At 43.8% G+C, this 15,493-nt stretch overlaps 1 protein-coding gene across 2 annotated transcripts; it reads right to left on the minus strand.

Annotated features, from left to right (window-relative positions):
* Positions 1-6,417: 6,417 nt before the first annotated feature.
* SETD9 (SET domain containing 9) lies at positions 6,418-14,583 on the minus strand. Of its 2 annotated transcripts, none has more exons than XM_074856615.1 (6): positions 14,459-14,583; positions 13,358-13,683; positions 11,448-11,571; positions 10,122-10,237; positions 8,821-8,926; positions 6,418-6,788 (listed from the first exon to the last, which is right to left on the minus strand). In XM_074856615.1, exons 1-6 carry the CDS (start codon positions 14,542-14,544, stop codon positions 6,701-6,703), a joined length of 846 nt encoding a protein of 281 aa, XP_074712716.1. In that variant the 5' UTR covers positions 14,545-14,583; the 3' UTR covers positions 6,418-6,700. The 2 variants fall into 2 exon arrangements, with proteins under 2 accessions (XP_074712716.1, XP_074712715.1); XM_074856614.1 differs by having other exon boundaries at positions 13,319-13,683.
* Positions 14,584-15,493: the final 910 nt, after the last annotated feature.

The following is a 15,493-nucleotide window of genomic DNA, read 5'->3' on the forward strand; positions in this document are numbered from 1 at the left end:
TTTACTTGTAAAGCTTTTCATGCATCTACACTACACTTTTGCTACTTCACTTTCAGAAATATTTAGCAGTCCCTCTGAACACCTTTTAAGAACTCCAGGTACCGCTAAAGTGCACACTACCATGCTACCTAATGTTACATAGAGAAGAGTGAAAAATGCAGCAATGCAGGTAAAATGGTAAGTAGTGATTTCCCTCAAACATTAAAACATAGCTTAAGTATAGCAAAATCTTAGATGGGACTTAAACGTAACTTCAGAGTAATGTATTGCAGCAGTGTAACTCAGTATTCAAACTACATGGTGAGCTGTGGGGAACATGTTCCTGTTCTCTGGTGTAAGAAAACTTGCCCAAATCCTTAATTTTCATGTCAAGTTAGATTACAGGTGTTAATACAAAAATTTTACTCTGCTTAGGCCTTCATGCTGAAGTTAAACTATTTGAAATGCTTTTTGTCTTGATTTTCCTTTCCCTCAAGAAAATGAACACTAACCTTGGACCCTGAAAATCACTGTATTACTCCTAAGATCTTGCATACCAATTCTCTCAAAGGCCAGAATTGGCGCTGTGCTTTCCTAGGCCCAGCGTGCTTGTTTTTGCAACGGCTGGAACAACAAGATTAGGGTAAATAAATTATTATTTATTTTTTAATTAGATAGGAATGAAAGCTGATACAATTCTGAACAGCAAAAGCTGTAATTTGCCAAGTAATGTAATGAGCTTTGCTTCCCCTGATGAAGAGATTCAAGGTAAGTGTCTTTGCAATGATGGTTGATGAAAGGTGCAAAACAAAATACCTATCCAAAACTCTTTGGTGACAAGCTGTACCTCCCTTTTTCTGGTTGTTTAGCATAAAGATCAATGTTAGAACAAACTAATGACTCACCCCATCTAGTCCCTTCTTGTTTTGACGTAACTGTTAGCCTTGCGATGCTGTAGTCTTAAAAATGGTTCTAATTCGTATATGTATATATAACATAAATCTCTCCCCCCAACTCAGTAGTTACTTTAACTACTTATATTTCCGTTAAAGTAATCTCAGGACACATCTGCTTCTGCCACTAAAAAGTTAAGCAGCCCCTGAAGTCCTTGTGGTACTGGCCTATTCAGTGCCTAAGACCTTGTTTTGTCCGCACAATGCAAGGCAGCAAAGACTAGAAGCATAAACCTCAACGATCAGCATGCTAAAAACTTCTTGTCAGTTCTTGGATTTCTCTCCTCTCTGCAGGGGAAAGTAATTTAGAGCTCCCAGCAAATCTTAGCCCTCCAATATGGGAGGAAGCCAGGATGCCTCAGCAGAAACACGTTCTCCTGCTGCCTTCGTGCTATGCTGAAGCTGTGGGCCTCCTCCTGCCCTGCAGTGTGCCTGCTTATCCACCCTCCTTACCTTAGCAGCTCCCTGCACTAGCAGAAAACAAAACAAGCGAGAAAACCGGTGGTGGTGCTACCACGTTTACCAAGTCAAATCAGCTCATGGTAGGGTCTGATGAGAAGTGGCCGGGAAGGAATGGTGGCTTTGAGAGCAAGGGAGGAGGGATGGATGAGCAGCAGCATTTACACACACTCACACCTTTCCCTGTCTCCTCCTACCACAGTGCCATGGCAGTCGCCTGGGGAACTGTAGCCCCTACATCAGTCCCACATAAGTATATATATACTTGTATAGAAACACACCTGTGTATATGTATGAAGATATGCACACATATGTATGAATATATATCCACAGATACATACCCTTCAGTAGTTTAACAGACTGTATGTTTTTCAGTGCCTGAAAAACTCAGTCCTTTCAAATCAAAGCACCATAGCAGGGAGATGATGTTTGCCTTAGTCAGACTCTCCATGGCCACACACAGTGGTGATGGATAAAACAGCTCCAGAAAGAAGCCGTGAGGGAAGGGTGGCCTCCAAGCTGCTGCCAGTTGCCCCCAGCCCAGCCCTTCAGGGTGGACTCCCCATATGGACAGGCATTTCAAACACAAGTGTGTTAACCAGGAAAGCTGACACAGGCTATTTTATGTCTACCTGCTCTAAATCATACTGGTGATACTTCAGAATATTGATTACTGGGTACTTCAGTAGCTTGATTAAGAATTGCTTTTTTAAAGTGAGTTTCCGATTCTTGTGCTGATGCCTTGCAGCTCCGTTCCCCAGCAGACATGTCCCTCTCCTGCTGCAGGCCATCTCTATTCTTCCTGGGAGTCTGCAGCACCCCTGCAAAGTTTGTCAGCTCATCTCTTGATCTTTCAAGCATGATGTTCTGGTATGCCAAATCAACAGGGATTCCAGTTAACAACTTAACCTCCTGGAGAATTAAGCTGAGACTGTTACCACCAGCTTCAACTTTTAGGCTAAGAAGTCAAAAGTCAGACCCTTGCAGACCAATTTTCTTCAGAGGAGCCTGGTGAGACCAACTGGGTGTCTCTTGATGCAATCATCTCCTTTATTCCAAAATCTGATTTCACCATCTGAGCAGTGTCAGCTGGCCCTCAGCATTTCCAAATAAATACTTGTAGTGTCAAGGGCTCCATCTTCCTGCTCCTGCTGAGGAGGCACATGGATTCAGCACATCCTGCTAATCTTCTCAGCCTTTCAACCCTCCGCAAGTTGTCAAGTTGCACTCTGGTGCCTGCAATCAGGGGACTCCCCCACTAGCAGCACCAGGACATTGTACCATACAGGCAAGGAGTTAAGACAAATCCAGGAAAAATAAGCCTAGAACTCCATGCAGTGGTGAACCTTTCCTTTTTCCCCACGCTATCCTGGTTTTGCTCATGTTGGTGAGGTGGGTTGACCCTGGCTAGACGCTAGATGCCCACCAAACCACTCTATCACTCCCTCCTCAGCAGGACGGGGAGAAGAAAATAAGATGAGAAAGAGCTTGTGGGCTGAGATAAAAGCAGTTTAACAAAGCAAAAGCAAAGGCCATGCAGAAGCAGAAGAAAGCAAAAATATCCACTCCCCATCAGCAGGTGATGTCCAGCCACTGCCTGGGAAGCAGGGCCTCAGTATGCGTAGTGCCTGGTCCAGAAGACAAACACCTTAATAACAAATGCCCCCTCCCCTCCTCCTTTCTGTTCACTTTATGGCTGAGCATGACATCATATGGTAGGTCTTTGGTCAGCTTGGGACAGCTGCCCTGGCTATGCCCCCCCTGCTTCCGTACTTCCAGCCCACTGGCCTTTGAGAATGAGGGGTTGCAGACACAGCCCTGAGGCTGTGTGAGCACTACTCAGCAGAAGCCAAACACCCACCACACAGCACAGCCCTGCGAGGGCCGCTGCCAGGAAAGCAGGCTCCATCCCCCCCAGGCCCCAGACCCTCACTGCAGATCCCAGACAGCACATCACAGCTGGCAACAGGTTTAAACATACAAATTCTCTCCTGAATTAGGATGGTATTTTAACACATGCAGACTATGGGTCTGCATCAGGGAGAAGGACTTTGTGGATGTGACCTATCAGTAATTGAAACTACCTTAAATTTTAGTTTGATTTTCCTTTCTGTTGCATTTAAGCTAACAAATTAATTTTGAATTAATTGTGTTCTAGCCGGTCCTCCGAGATTAGAGCGGCTAGGGGCAGCTGGACTTACCTCTTAATAGCTATGCCAATTATGGCTGTAACTATAGGCCTGGCACCAGATGCACGAACAGCCCATGTGCTGTAGGTCCGGCTGCATTCAAGAGAAGCAGTCAGGTTCACAAATAGTATGGTTTATTCTTATGCATCATCTGCAGATTCTTTGAGATTGCCTACGATGAATGCACAAAATGCAGGTTGACTATATAGCACTACACACAAAAAGAACGATTGCAATCACAGACTTAATTCCTGGGCAATCACTCAGCATAGCTGAGGGCCCAAATCTTACCAAAAGGCATCCTTCTGGGGGGGGAGAGGAGCACAAACCCATCGATCCGTCCCTCCGATTTGGTATCAGATTATTGTCCCTCCGACTACTTGGCGTAGTATTTATCTAAGTGTGTATGTGTGAGTGGGCGGGACTGTGGTCAAGCCATTGTTTCTTGAGTAACAACACTGCACATTTCTTGGTGCAAGGTGTGTGCCCTTTCTGTGGGAAAAGAGGAAGAGTGAGAGATAAGGTCTGCAGACTACTGCAAAACAGTCCTTGAGAGAAGGGAAAGAGCAGGAGATAAATCTGTATAGTCGTGTCAGATATTCCTTGAGAAAAGTGGAAGAACAGGACCGCGTGGCCTCCACCTCACTTTGCATTCCTCCTTGGTGCCATGGCAACACAAATCACTGGATCCCCATCCTGTCCTGTGTTTGTTCTGGGCACCATGTGTTAAGGAAATGTGTGGTTTGCATTTTTTTCACTGTTTTGCTTTTCTCACACTTCCAACACTTTCCTTCTTCTACCACTATGTGTACAGGCATATAGAGGCAGAGTTAGCCAAGTAAGTCACTATTTTTACGGAATTCCAATGAAAATCACTCAGGCAAATCATCTTTCAAGAGAGAGATTGTACTTACTGTAATGAATAATTTATTAACAAACCATATATAGATTGCATAGAGAATTTTACTGCACATTTACTGCACTTCAGATTGCACACTACATCTGAAATAACGTCAGAACGCATGCTCCCCTCAGGCACTGGTGGTGTCAGTTTGGTGGTAATGAATGGGTCGGCACACAGGGAATTAGAGTGACTTCCACCTTTAATGAAGAGGTGGGAATCTAAAGACCACAAGGAAAGGTCTGATATACCTGAAACCCTCTCACAGGCTGTAGAACTTTACTGGACCATTATTTCTGCTCTTCCATTTTCACTTCTCCTGTTCAGTCCCTGTGTTGTGCTGCTTCTTGCTCAGAAGTGCCACCTGACTGCACCTCCCCCTCCACCTGCCACTTTTTGGCTTTCTATAGCCACCAGCAGACAGAAATCAATTGCTGCAGCCAGTTGCAGGCCAGGTCTTGCTTTCCTTCATGTATGCGCAGTCCCTAAAGCAGTCTGTCAGGTTTCAGTATCTCAGCAAGGAGAAGCCTGTCCCACAGACCCTGTTCATGACAGGCAGCCTGCATATCAGCACTGCCATCCTCCACTGCCACGAGACACTGTCCTGGTCTCAGCTGGGGCAGACTTCATTCTCTTCTTAGCTGGTACAGTGCTGTGGTTTGGATTTAGTGTGAAAATAATGTTGGTAACACGCTGATGTTTCAGTGGTTGCCAAGTAGCGCTTATCCTAAATTAGGGCTGTTTCAGTTTCCCATGCTCAGCCAGCGAGCAGGTGTGCAGGAAGCTGGGAGGGAGCATGGCCAGGACAGCTGACCCAAACTAGCCAGAGTGATGGAGGATGTGTGTCCTCTTCAGTAGACCGGAGATCACTGCCTGCTCTGACCACACAGTGAACACACGAGGACTGTCACGAGAAGTTGTTCCCCAGCATCTTCAGAAAACTTGTACAACCCATGCTGAGCCACACACCACTACCTCACAGCCCTGCTATTTAAATCTTCCTGAAAAAGCCAGCCTCCTCTGGCTGAGAAGGACTTTCAGATGAAGATGAAAGACAAGGTTTAGGCTTGTAAGGAGACCAAGTAACACAGACTCTGAAAAGCTCTGCATTCTGGAAATGAGACTAGATGCCTCTGCAGCTACGCAGGGCACCCTGGCTACCCTGATGCCTGCCACTCGTCAGAGCACACCATTTCTCCGCTCCTCCTTTCTCATGAGCTTATGCCAACCACAAATTCATTGGGAGGCTTGTTTGGACTTTTGCAGCAAATACTGGGATGATTTTTCTTTCCCAAGCTGTTTAGCCAGACCGAAAGACTGACAAGCTGTCTCTTGTTTACTTTCTGAAGGCAGTTTGCAGACAGCAAGAATTAATGTGGGAATGGCTGGCTCTGTTTATGCCAGTAACTCATTAAAGAAAATACACCACACACTTGGTTGGCATTATCTCCTCCAGCTACACTGCAACATGGATTTCTCTCCCTTTGAGAATAAACGCTATGAAAGTTGCCACATGCCAGGAAACATTTGCTGAACCACTGAAACTAGGATTGGACAGGGCTTCAAGATACGTACCATCTTTCGTCCTACCCCAAGACAGGCATAGCTAAAGCCAGCGGCTCAAGTTGGCCTCTTGATGACAGCACACCACGCAGGCCCATCTGAAGTGCACATTAGCACTGTTCCAAAGCTGGCTTCATAAAAGATCTGGACAACTGGCTACACTGAAATACTTTCTAAAAGGAAGACCAACTCCAAGAAAACCAGAACAAGAACCAGTAATTACCATGAATTATGAGGATTATCCTAGGAATAGTTCACAAGAGGGAGGTCATTTTTACAAATTGTGTTGTCACAAGCATGAGAAGTGAAATGGCAAAATACTAAATTTGAGCCACAGTCAGTTACAGACAACTGTGCAAGCTACAAGATTAAATGACATGTCCAGAACTTAGGTTTTTATTTTATGAGCTGCTGTATGGACAGCTGAACACCAGTAAGCAATAATACCAACAACAGTAGACAGATGAGAACCTAAATGGTTAAACCTTCACCTCTCCATCAAACATGGAGTATTTTCAGGCAAATACAAGCCTGCATCTTGCTTTCTAAATGTAAAGCTACAGCCCTCCGTTACATAAAAATGCTCATGAAGCCTGAAGTACACACACAGTAAGTATTTTAATGACACTGATTTCTTCAGTCTTGAATCTATTAATTCAGCTGACAACAGTGTAGTAATTAGAAAAAAGTTCTTCTCCTTGCTTGATGTCTCTGAGAGTGACAAGCACTACACACCTTGGGTGGCTGTAAAAAAAGGAAAAGCAAAACATGTGGAAGTGAACAATTATATTTCCCTTTGAATTTTTTAAATTCTTCATGGTAAGGAACTGAAACAATAGCTCTGTCTTGATTACTTCTGGGAGTAATATGCGTAATGCAGGTCAGGGAGCCTGGAAAAACAACTGAAATACAGATAACAAATTTAAGCAAAACCAACCAAAAAAAGCACAGCCTGTGTGGGTATGCAAATAATGATTCCACTCACAGAGTTATTCAGAAGTGAAAAGAATTAGTTAAGACACAGAAAAAGACACTTAGACAGGAGCAGAAGTTATAGCAAAGTTCATGGAGCAGAAATCATTCCTCTAGAGACGCCTACCCGGAGGTGCTAGTCAGCTAAACCACTCAGCCAAACAACATCCAGAACGACAGCTCTGAACTGCACCAGAGACCTGCTGCCATCTACGATGATGGGTGAACTCTCCATAAACCCCAAGATGAAGTGAGTGACTGGCAAACAGTTTTTTTACAGAGAGATTTAGGAACCCACCCCCCCCTAAATTTTCCAGTAAATGACCATGCCCTAAAGCTGAAGTATCTATTCCAGGAAGGAGAGCACGTTCTTCTGATGTTGATGAATGTTGAAGTGAAGAACTGTATCAACCCAAACAGTCCCCACTACTAAGAAATTTAGTGTGAGGGCATTTTGAAACACATCAAACAAGAACAACAATGAAAAGGTAAACAGTGCTAAGAACACTTTTACAAGACAGAAAAATGTTTAGAAACTAGATTACCTATGTTGTCAGCCCTGTAAATATCAGTATCAAAACAATCAGCTAGAAACAGATGGGATCTTTTGTCTAGTGGCTGTACACTGGGAGAACTGATGACTGAAAGGCCATATTTTGTCAGACAGATTCCAAGCAAGAGAGCAAAATTCCCCCTTCCTGAAATGGTCTCATAGCTTAGCTCTGCTCACTGCACTTTCACACTTGAAGTGCAGCATCCAGGCTTCCTGAAAGTTCAGTCTTACCACTTCTTTTATTAGCATTTATTTATTTATCTGCAGATTTTAAGTGCATCTTTAACCTTGCCTCAACAAAGCCTAAATTGAATCAGAAAAGCCGATTTTCCAATATGCATCATAACTTTCTCCAACCAAATTTCGGATTTTTAAAATAGCTCCAGAATTACATTAAAAGTCTAGACAATGTGCTCTAAAATCCTTATACATCCTTTAGATGAAGAGGATTATCTGGTTCCTGAAAGTAGCAACTGGATCAGAAGCACAATTTCTTTGGTGTGTTGAATTCAGGACCAACCTTACAACTTACTTTCTCACAGTTTCAAAGTTATTCTTGACAACATCCCAGTACAGGACACTCACTCCAGACATACTGTCCTTGTTGACCATAATGCTCCTTGTACATATTCATCTAATTGTCACTTTTCCCACATTTCCAAACAAAAATCTGAGAAAGGTTTCAAACTGTTTTAATTTCTAAGAGAGATGGATTTTCAGGTCATAATGAGGATGTTCTAATTGTGTGGCATAACTAACAGTCACATGCCTTTCTACTGCATAGTATTTCACTTGTCTCAATACAAAATAATTTTAGGTTTCATCTTGCAAATTCATCTGCTTATTCCTCACATAAACAGAAGACATGGAGAACAGGAGTAAGAAGCCTAAATCTCAACTATCTTAGAAGGGCTTTGACTGGTTAAGGGTTGCTAACTACATTTGAAATACAAAGAAACATCAATACTCTAATACAAGCAAAATATAACTAGTGCTTTATGGGATTTGGAAGAATCACACTATAGAGTAACCACTGCTTGTAAAACTGTCAGCTACGCTGACCTGATTTGTGAAGATGTGGAAAAAGGAACAAATAGTCTTGTAAATCACATAAAATTAGTCTATTCAAAGAGTTAACTCTTCCATACAGACATACAGAATACTACTATTCTTCAACCATGTTTGTCTTTTTTACACATACAGTATGCTTTGTATCACACAAATCTATGAGCTCTTTGATTCGCTGCTAACCTCTCTAGGTCATGGCTGTAGACGATGTTTGGAAGATACTGCTTCAGTTCTACTGGAAAATATCCTGGCACATCAAACTCCTGATAACACACGTTGGCTGCTTTTTCTAAAAATAAGGAAAAAAAAGAAAGTCTCTATGATACTGAGATCTTGGACAGGGTTTAGAGATATGTAAAAATATCAAATGTACCACTGCAAAAGTACCAGATCAAGCCTGAAAACTGTGTCTCTGTTGGGAGCTACTACACTCCTCTGAAGTCCAAGTTTGAATTTATACAAGATGTACACAACCAACTATAGGAGCTTTAATTCACTCTTACTGCATTAAACAGGATGACCTGTTTATCAACATTTATATGAAGGGGCACAACTTGCATAGCACCAGGGGGAGTTTACATCATTGCTAAATGTTGTTAATATACAACATCTGCTTCTGCAGTTTAAAAAAAAAATCTTGAAAAAAATTGGTGCCAAAGTATGTCATAAATACAGCCAGGGAGAAAACCACCATCTGTCCAGCAGGAAGAATGGCATTTTCTTTACATGGACATTGGACCTGGAAGAAACAGTTTCATAGGACAGCCCTTTGTTTCCGTGCCAGTCAATACCTGGTTCACTACTCCAGCAACCTTCCTGGATACCCTGGAGACAGGGTATCTTTAGTGTAATGCAGGCTCTGAAAGCCACTTAGAAGCTAGGTATGGTAGCAATTCAACTTTCTGTTTTTCAGCACCATTCCTGTAAATTATTCCCCCAGACCTTAAGACCAACATACACTGTGCGAGACAGAATACATAAATAGTTCCCTTCTTCATGTCCAACAGCTAGATCATACGAACAGTTCCCTAGATTTTGTGCATAAATGTGAGGAAGTCAAAAAAGGTATTACAGCTCAAACTGAGCAGTGATAAGAATCTTACTGTACATGTCACGGTGTATGGTTATCTCATGAAGCCTGCTGGAACCATACCGGGGAACTTGATCTACAACTGTGTGTGCTGCCTCAGCCCAGTGGTCCTTTACCATCTCACATTTTGGGATGTGCGCCTTTCATTCTACATACCAGGAGGGAGACTGGGGGTCAGTGAGAAAAGCACAAGGGTATCTGAAGTGCTGCTGTGATGAAGGATTCTAACATGTAGTGGTCACAAAAGGCCTCAGGAACTCTTTATCCCCTAAGTGCTTGTTTTAAACAGCACTATTGTTCCCCAAGATCAGCATCTGATTCTCTGTGTCACCTCTGAAATAATTTATATCCACAAAGACAAACTCAAGCCTGGAAAATTCACCTGGTGACTTACCATGTGAGCAATTGTTGACATACTGTCCCACTGCCAGTGGGTTTTGCAGGGTAGCTGTGAGCCAGCTCTCATCGCTCATTTGAAATGGGCCAAGTTGGTCTCTCCTGCTGCAAGACCTGAAATGACCGACAGTGTTAACGTGAATCGCTGCTCCTCCACTTAACAGGTTATCTATACTTCCTCCTGTAGAAATGGCCACAGCTGCTGGATAAAGTTACAGCTGTCCAACCCACCTGGTAGAAAGGGCAACAGTGGGATCGGGGGGGGGGGGTGTGCGTGGACCAACACCTTCATGACACTTTAAAAAATACATTTAAACCTCCCACTGGTGTGTGGTGTCTTTCAGACTCTAGAGGAAGAACCCCCCCAAAACTACCATGTACAGTTCCAGAAATCAACATCGAACACACCATTACAGGAGTGTAAACACATCTCGTTCACCTCTAAAGACGTGAGGCTCATTACAGTGTAAACTTCAAACTCATTCCCAGAATTAAAATCTGGTATTAGTAGATATTAGTATTCAAATTAGGTATTATTTTAGATTAATTTTGCTTGTTATTATTTTCTTTTCGTGTCATATTTAAACACAAATTGCTACAAGTTATATTTTAAGTAAGCTAAAACAGTCCAGGCTAGCTGCGTCAGGGGAAGTTCAGGCTGGACGTTAGGAAAAGGTTCTTCACTGAGAGGGTGGTTGGTCAGTGGAACAGACCCCCCAGGGAAGTGGTCACAGCACCAAGCCTGTCAAAAGAGTTCAAGGAGTGTCTGGACGACACTCTTGGTCATATGGTTTAGTTTTACGTGGTCCTGTGAGGAGCAGGGAGTTGGACTCGACGATTTTTATGGGTCCCTTCCAACATGAGATGATGATAATATTGTTATCATTATAAGGGTTACTGCTCCCTTCTTAAGTGCTGCTCATCTGTAGACCAGAGCCTGAGTTACCAGATTCACCCTTCTGGTATTAGCAAGTCCATATAAAGGCTTCTTTTTAAAAAATCCATTAAGCAGATCTGAGTAACAGCTCAGAAGCATTTAAAAAATTTTATGCTAAATCTGCTCCTATTAAAACTATTTTCTTTACCAGAAACAGTCTCTGTACATCCAAACACATTGCACTGGTGTTACAGATGAAAACACATGTACATAACAGATCACATCCAGCGGCTCTTATCCTTGTGTTGTTTGCATTACAAGATACACACATGTGGATGATATTCAAATATAACTCAATTTAGGGTAAGACAACAGGGAACTGAGACTATTAGTACCACTGTTTTAAATCAGTTGAGTGACAATCCCCTATTTCTCTTGGCTGCTTACCTGTACACTGATCTTGATAGACCTTTATCGTTCCCATCAATAAGGACGCCATCTATGCACCTAAAAATAAAGGGATTGCCAAGGGACTGGAAAAAGATGGGCTCATGCTTTCTGTATACTGTACCTGTTGCAAAACAGATATGATTATTTCAGAAGAAAATGAGTTAACTGTCAGAATGGACTTATGGTATCACCCAGTCCCCTCCACACAGAAACTCAAAGGAGACAGAGGAGTAGGAGAGAACTCCTCTCTCAGTTAATGACATTAACACTTGTAAGCCTACAAGCTTTTAGACACATCTTGGTGGTATGCAAAAAACAATCTACATGATCTGAGATATTCTAGACTGAAGGAAATCATTAAAGAGAAGGCCTGTGTCCAGTATCCAGGTGAGTGGTAGATAAAAGCATCACAGCCAACTGGCCTGCTTCAGAGAGGAAAGCGTCAAGTGATACTTGTTCAGGAAAGTGCAGCTGAAGATAGTAAGCTGTTTCGTTACTACTGTGTCAGGACTCTTCAAAAAGCACATACATACAGCAAAGAAGCTGAAACACCTCCCTTCACCACCCTGATCAGAGGTTTTGTTTGGTACAGGAGAGGAAAAATGTCAAAACATGAACAGACAAATAATTTCAGCAGACCATTTCCCTGATCTGTGGGCAGGATTAACCTGCCCTGGGTTCCAAGCACAGGAAAGTAACAGCAGACTGGCTTACAATATTTCATGACATTGCAGTCCTGCACCCCTCACACCCACATCTTCAGCAACTCTCTGCAGAAATCCTTCACTGCAATCTCACGAGGAGCTAAAGGCCCCGCCAGCACTGCCAGACCACGGGCAGGAGAGCACTGACCCGCTCTCTCCATGGGGTCCCTTCCCAGCCAGCAGTCCTGCAGTTTCCTCCATACCCCCAAAAAAGGAAGGCATTTCAACAGCTCACCCTCTTGTTTTGCTAGATTCGCTGTTAGAGGAGTCTCTCAATGAGCCTACATTCATGTTTAGTAAGTGCCTGAAATCTGAAGCAAGCTGCAGGGTTGCAGGCTCATTCTCTGTGATTGTCGTTTGACAATTAGTCAGTTTACCAGTCAGTGGTAATGGCCAGACACTCCTGCTTTGGCATGGCAAAACATGCTCTGCTGCCCCACGTGTGGACTGGTCCCGGTCCTGCAATGCTGGCACAAGCCAGAGACCACATGCAGGGGACGATTCTGTTGGCAGGTGAAACAGAAATGAATCCAATGCATTGCAGCAGAGCTGTCCTAGGTGGCCATACTGACCACCAGAATTACAAATCTTTGTAAGAAATGTAAGCAAATACAGTTCTAACAAATGAGGAACAGAGAAGGGCTGATTTTCCAAATATGGCTTATTATGGAAGAGAGTTCCACTAAATAAAGGTTTTATTTTCATTCTCCAATTTGTATTTTTGTTCTTTGAAAAAGTTCATAGTCTTGTCTGCTGATCTGTGTGGAGATCTCAAAACCTCATTTTTCAGATCCTTATGCAAAACACAAACCCCAAAGAACTGAACTGTATTGTTCATCTACTTGAAATCACTCCCTTGAATTTGTGTTTAAAGAGCCTGGAACAACTTTTCTAGCAGCTAAAAAATCAGACTTTGAGTACTGAAAGGTTTTTTCATAAACATAATTACCACCCCACCCCATCCCCCCAGTATTGCTTTGCTTATTTCTAAAGGAACTCTAGTCAGTTTATACAAATACTCTCATTCACCGTAACCTGTGATTTTGTTACGGAATGACAGAAATAAAACCTGTAAAATAAAAATTAGCGTAGAAATTTGGCATTCTATAATTAGATGGTGAGAAATCACATCAAACTTAATCAGAAAAAAGAACATTCTATTACCAGGATACATAGATACAACTGTCCCTTTTGGTACAAAACCTTTGGTAACAAAGACTCCAGTTCCAGCAGACACCAGGGAACTTCGGTCTCGACCAATAGTGAACCCTAGTGTATTAAACAGAACTTCTTCTGGACTAAACACACGTCGACTCTGATGGTTACATGAATTTACTTTTGATTGCTTCTGCTCAACAGTCTGTAGTTCCAGATATTTACTTCTGATTTCTGGAAGTAAGGCCAAAATATGTGCTTGTCTGTTGAAGTCATTTATGAACAGAGCTTTAAATAGTTCCAGTAGTGTTTCAAACACATCTTCATCAGAGATAATTTTGTCTTTGGAGCTTTCGGGAACATATCGGAGGGTCCTGTAAAGGAAAAAAAAAAATTTTAAATTACATTTTTCCTAAATAAAATACAGAAGAGTCATTTTACAGCAGCAACTTACATCCACTGTTGTTTCAAACAAACCCAAACTCTAAACAATATTCTTTCATACCTGTTCTACTACAAAACCACCACTCATGTCTTTACAGCAAGGCAAGTAGGTTAAACCCCACTGAGTTCTTAGTGACAAACATACCAAAACTCAAGTACATGTGATTATCAAAGTTTATATACAAAAAAAATAGTTCATTACACTTTAAATAAGGACAAGTATTACGCTGACTAGGGAGATTTTAATTATGCTACTTGTAACAATGTCGTATTCATTTAAATTCAAGCACTACTTTTACCTTTAAAGAGGGCAAACGCAGGTTACCGAAAAAAGAAAAACCTATCTATCTAGCTTTAACATTAAATACCATTTGAAAGTATCTCAGTATTAGACTTTCACGCCAGCGAAAAGACACACTGCCACCTCCCAGTGAAAAACCCGAGCTAGCTACGGCGGTGCCCCCGGTCACTCCCGAGAAGGTTGGGAGCGGCGTCTTGGCCGCGGCAGCCGCCCTCCCCCAGAGGGGAGCTCTCACCCAGCTCCAGCAGCTACTCGAGGCCGAAACACCCTGCGGGAAAACCACCAGGCGGCACCGGCTGCGCCGCCTGACCCCGCCGGAGCGCAGACAGGGCGGCGGGCCGGGCCTCGCCCCGAGCGGCCTCGCCGCTGTCCGGGGGCGCGCCGGGCCTGCCGCTCCGCCTCACCTGCGCTTGCGGCGGAGGTTGAGGGCCAGCCAGGGCACGAACCGGTACTTGTAGGCGCCCCAGCGCCGCCGCAGCGCTCGCAGCATGGCGGTAGGCGCCCGCCGCGCGCTCCCCGTCAGGCCGCCCCGGGCGCCGCCCTCCCTCGGCCAACCCCGGCTCCGGGAGCGCGGCGGCAGCTGCGTGCGGGGCTGCCATTGGCCGCTGGGCGCCGAGCCGCGCGCGGGGCGCCGAGCGCGGGAGGGGCCGCGGGTGTGGGCGGCGCCGGGCCTGGCCGGGGCGGCCCTCGGCCCGCGGGGTGTGGTGATAGGCGGTGTCCAGGCGGGAGGTCAGGCATCGCCGAACTGCAGCAACAGCTGACATCTTCAGGTAGCAGGCACCAACCCGAGGGAACACTGCCGTGCGCTTAGCACACGGGAAGGCATCACCGCAATCCAAATTTTTCAACTCTGTTTTTTTTCTTAAATTAATTTTTAAAAAGTTAATTTTAAAAATTACAACTGACATAGGTAATGAAAAACCCTATATCTTTAAATAAAGTAAGACAAAGTCATCCCTCAGAATGGACTGTCACGAGAGGGCTTCCTCAGGCTCACCAGGCCTCTGGGGCACCATATTGTCACTCCCTGGGGAAGGATCCCCAGGAACATACAGATGGAGTGCTCTGTGCTGCACGACCTACAGCCGGGCAGGCAGCAGCTTTCACACGGCGAAGGAGAGGAGGCAGCTCACAAGCAACATGAGAAACGTTTTAACACAAATACATAAAGTTGTTCATCGATGGAATCGGACTCAAGTGAAGCTGAGGCTCCCCATTCTTCAACAGCTGTCAGCATATGAAGAGCAGGTTAACCATAGGTAGTATAAAGGCATGGTATATTTGCACCTAAACAGGGAGAGCTGCAGGCACTGGAAAAGAAAACTCATGTCCCATGGGTGCATACTTCTGTAAATAAATACATACACACCTCTCTATATCTAAATAATGCTGCATAGCCCGTGTTTTATTAAACAATCCAAAAAGGCAAGATCTGATAC

Source organism: Strix uralensis, chromosome Z (genome assembly GCF_047716275.1).
Source record: "Strix uralensis isolate ZFMK-TIS-50842 chromosome Z, bStrUra1, whole genome shotgun sequence".
In the NCBI taxonomy this organism is placed as follows: domain Eukaryota; kingdom Metazoa; phylum Chordata; class Aves; order Strigiformes; family Strigidae; genus Strix; species Strix uralensis.

Coding starts and splice junctions, on each gene's coding strand:
- SETD9 (XM_074856614.1), bottom strand. CDS start 14,544: ATGCTGCGAGCGCTGCGGCGGCGCTGGGGCGCCTACAAGTACCGGTTC. Junction 11,572..13,318: donor AGTTGTATCTATGTATCCTG/GTAATAGAATGT, acceptor GTTTTGCAACAG/GTACAGTATACAGAAAGCAT. Junction 8,927..10,121: donor TGTCAACAATTGCTCACATG/GTAAGTCACCAG, acceptor CCTTATTTTTAG/AAAAAGCAGCCAACGTGTGT.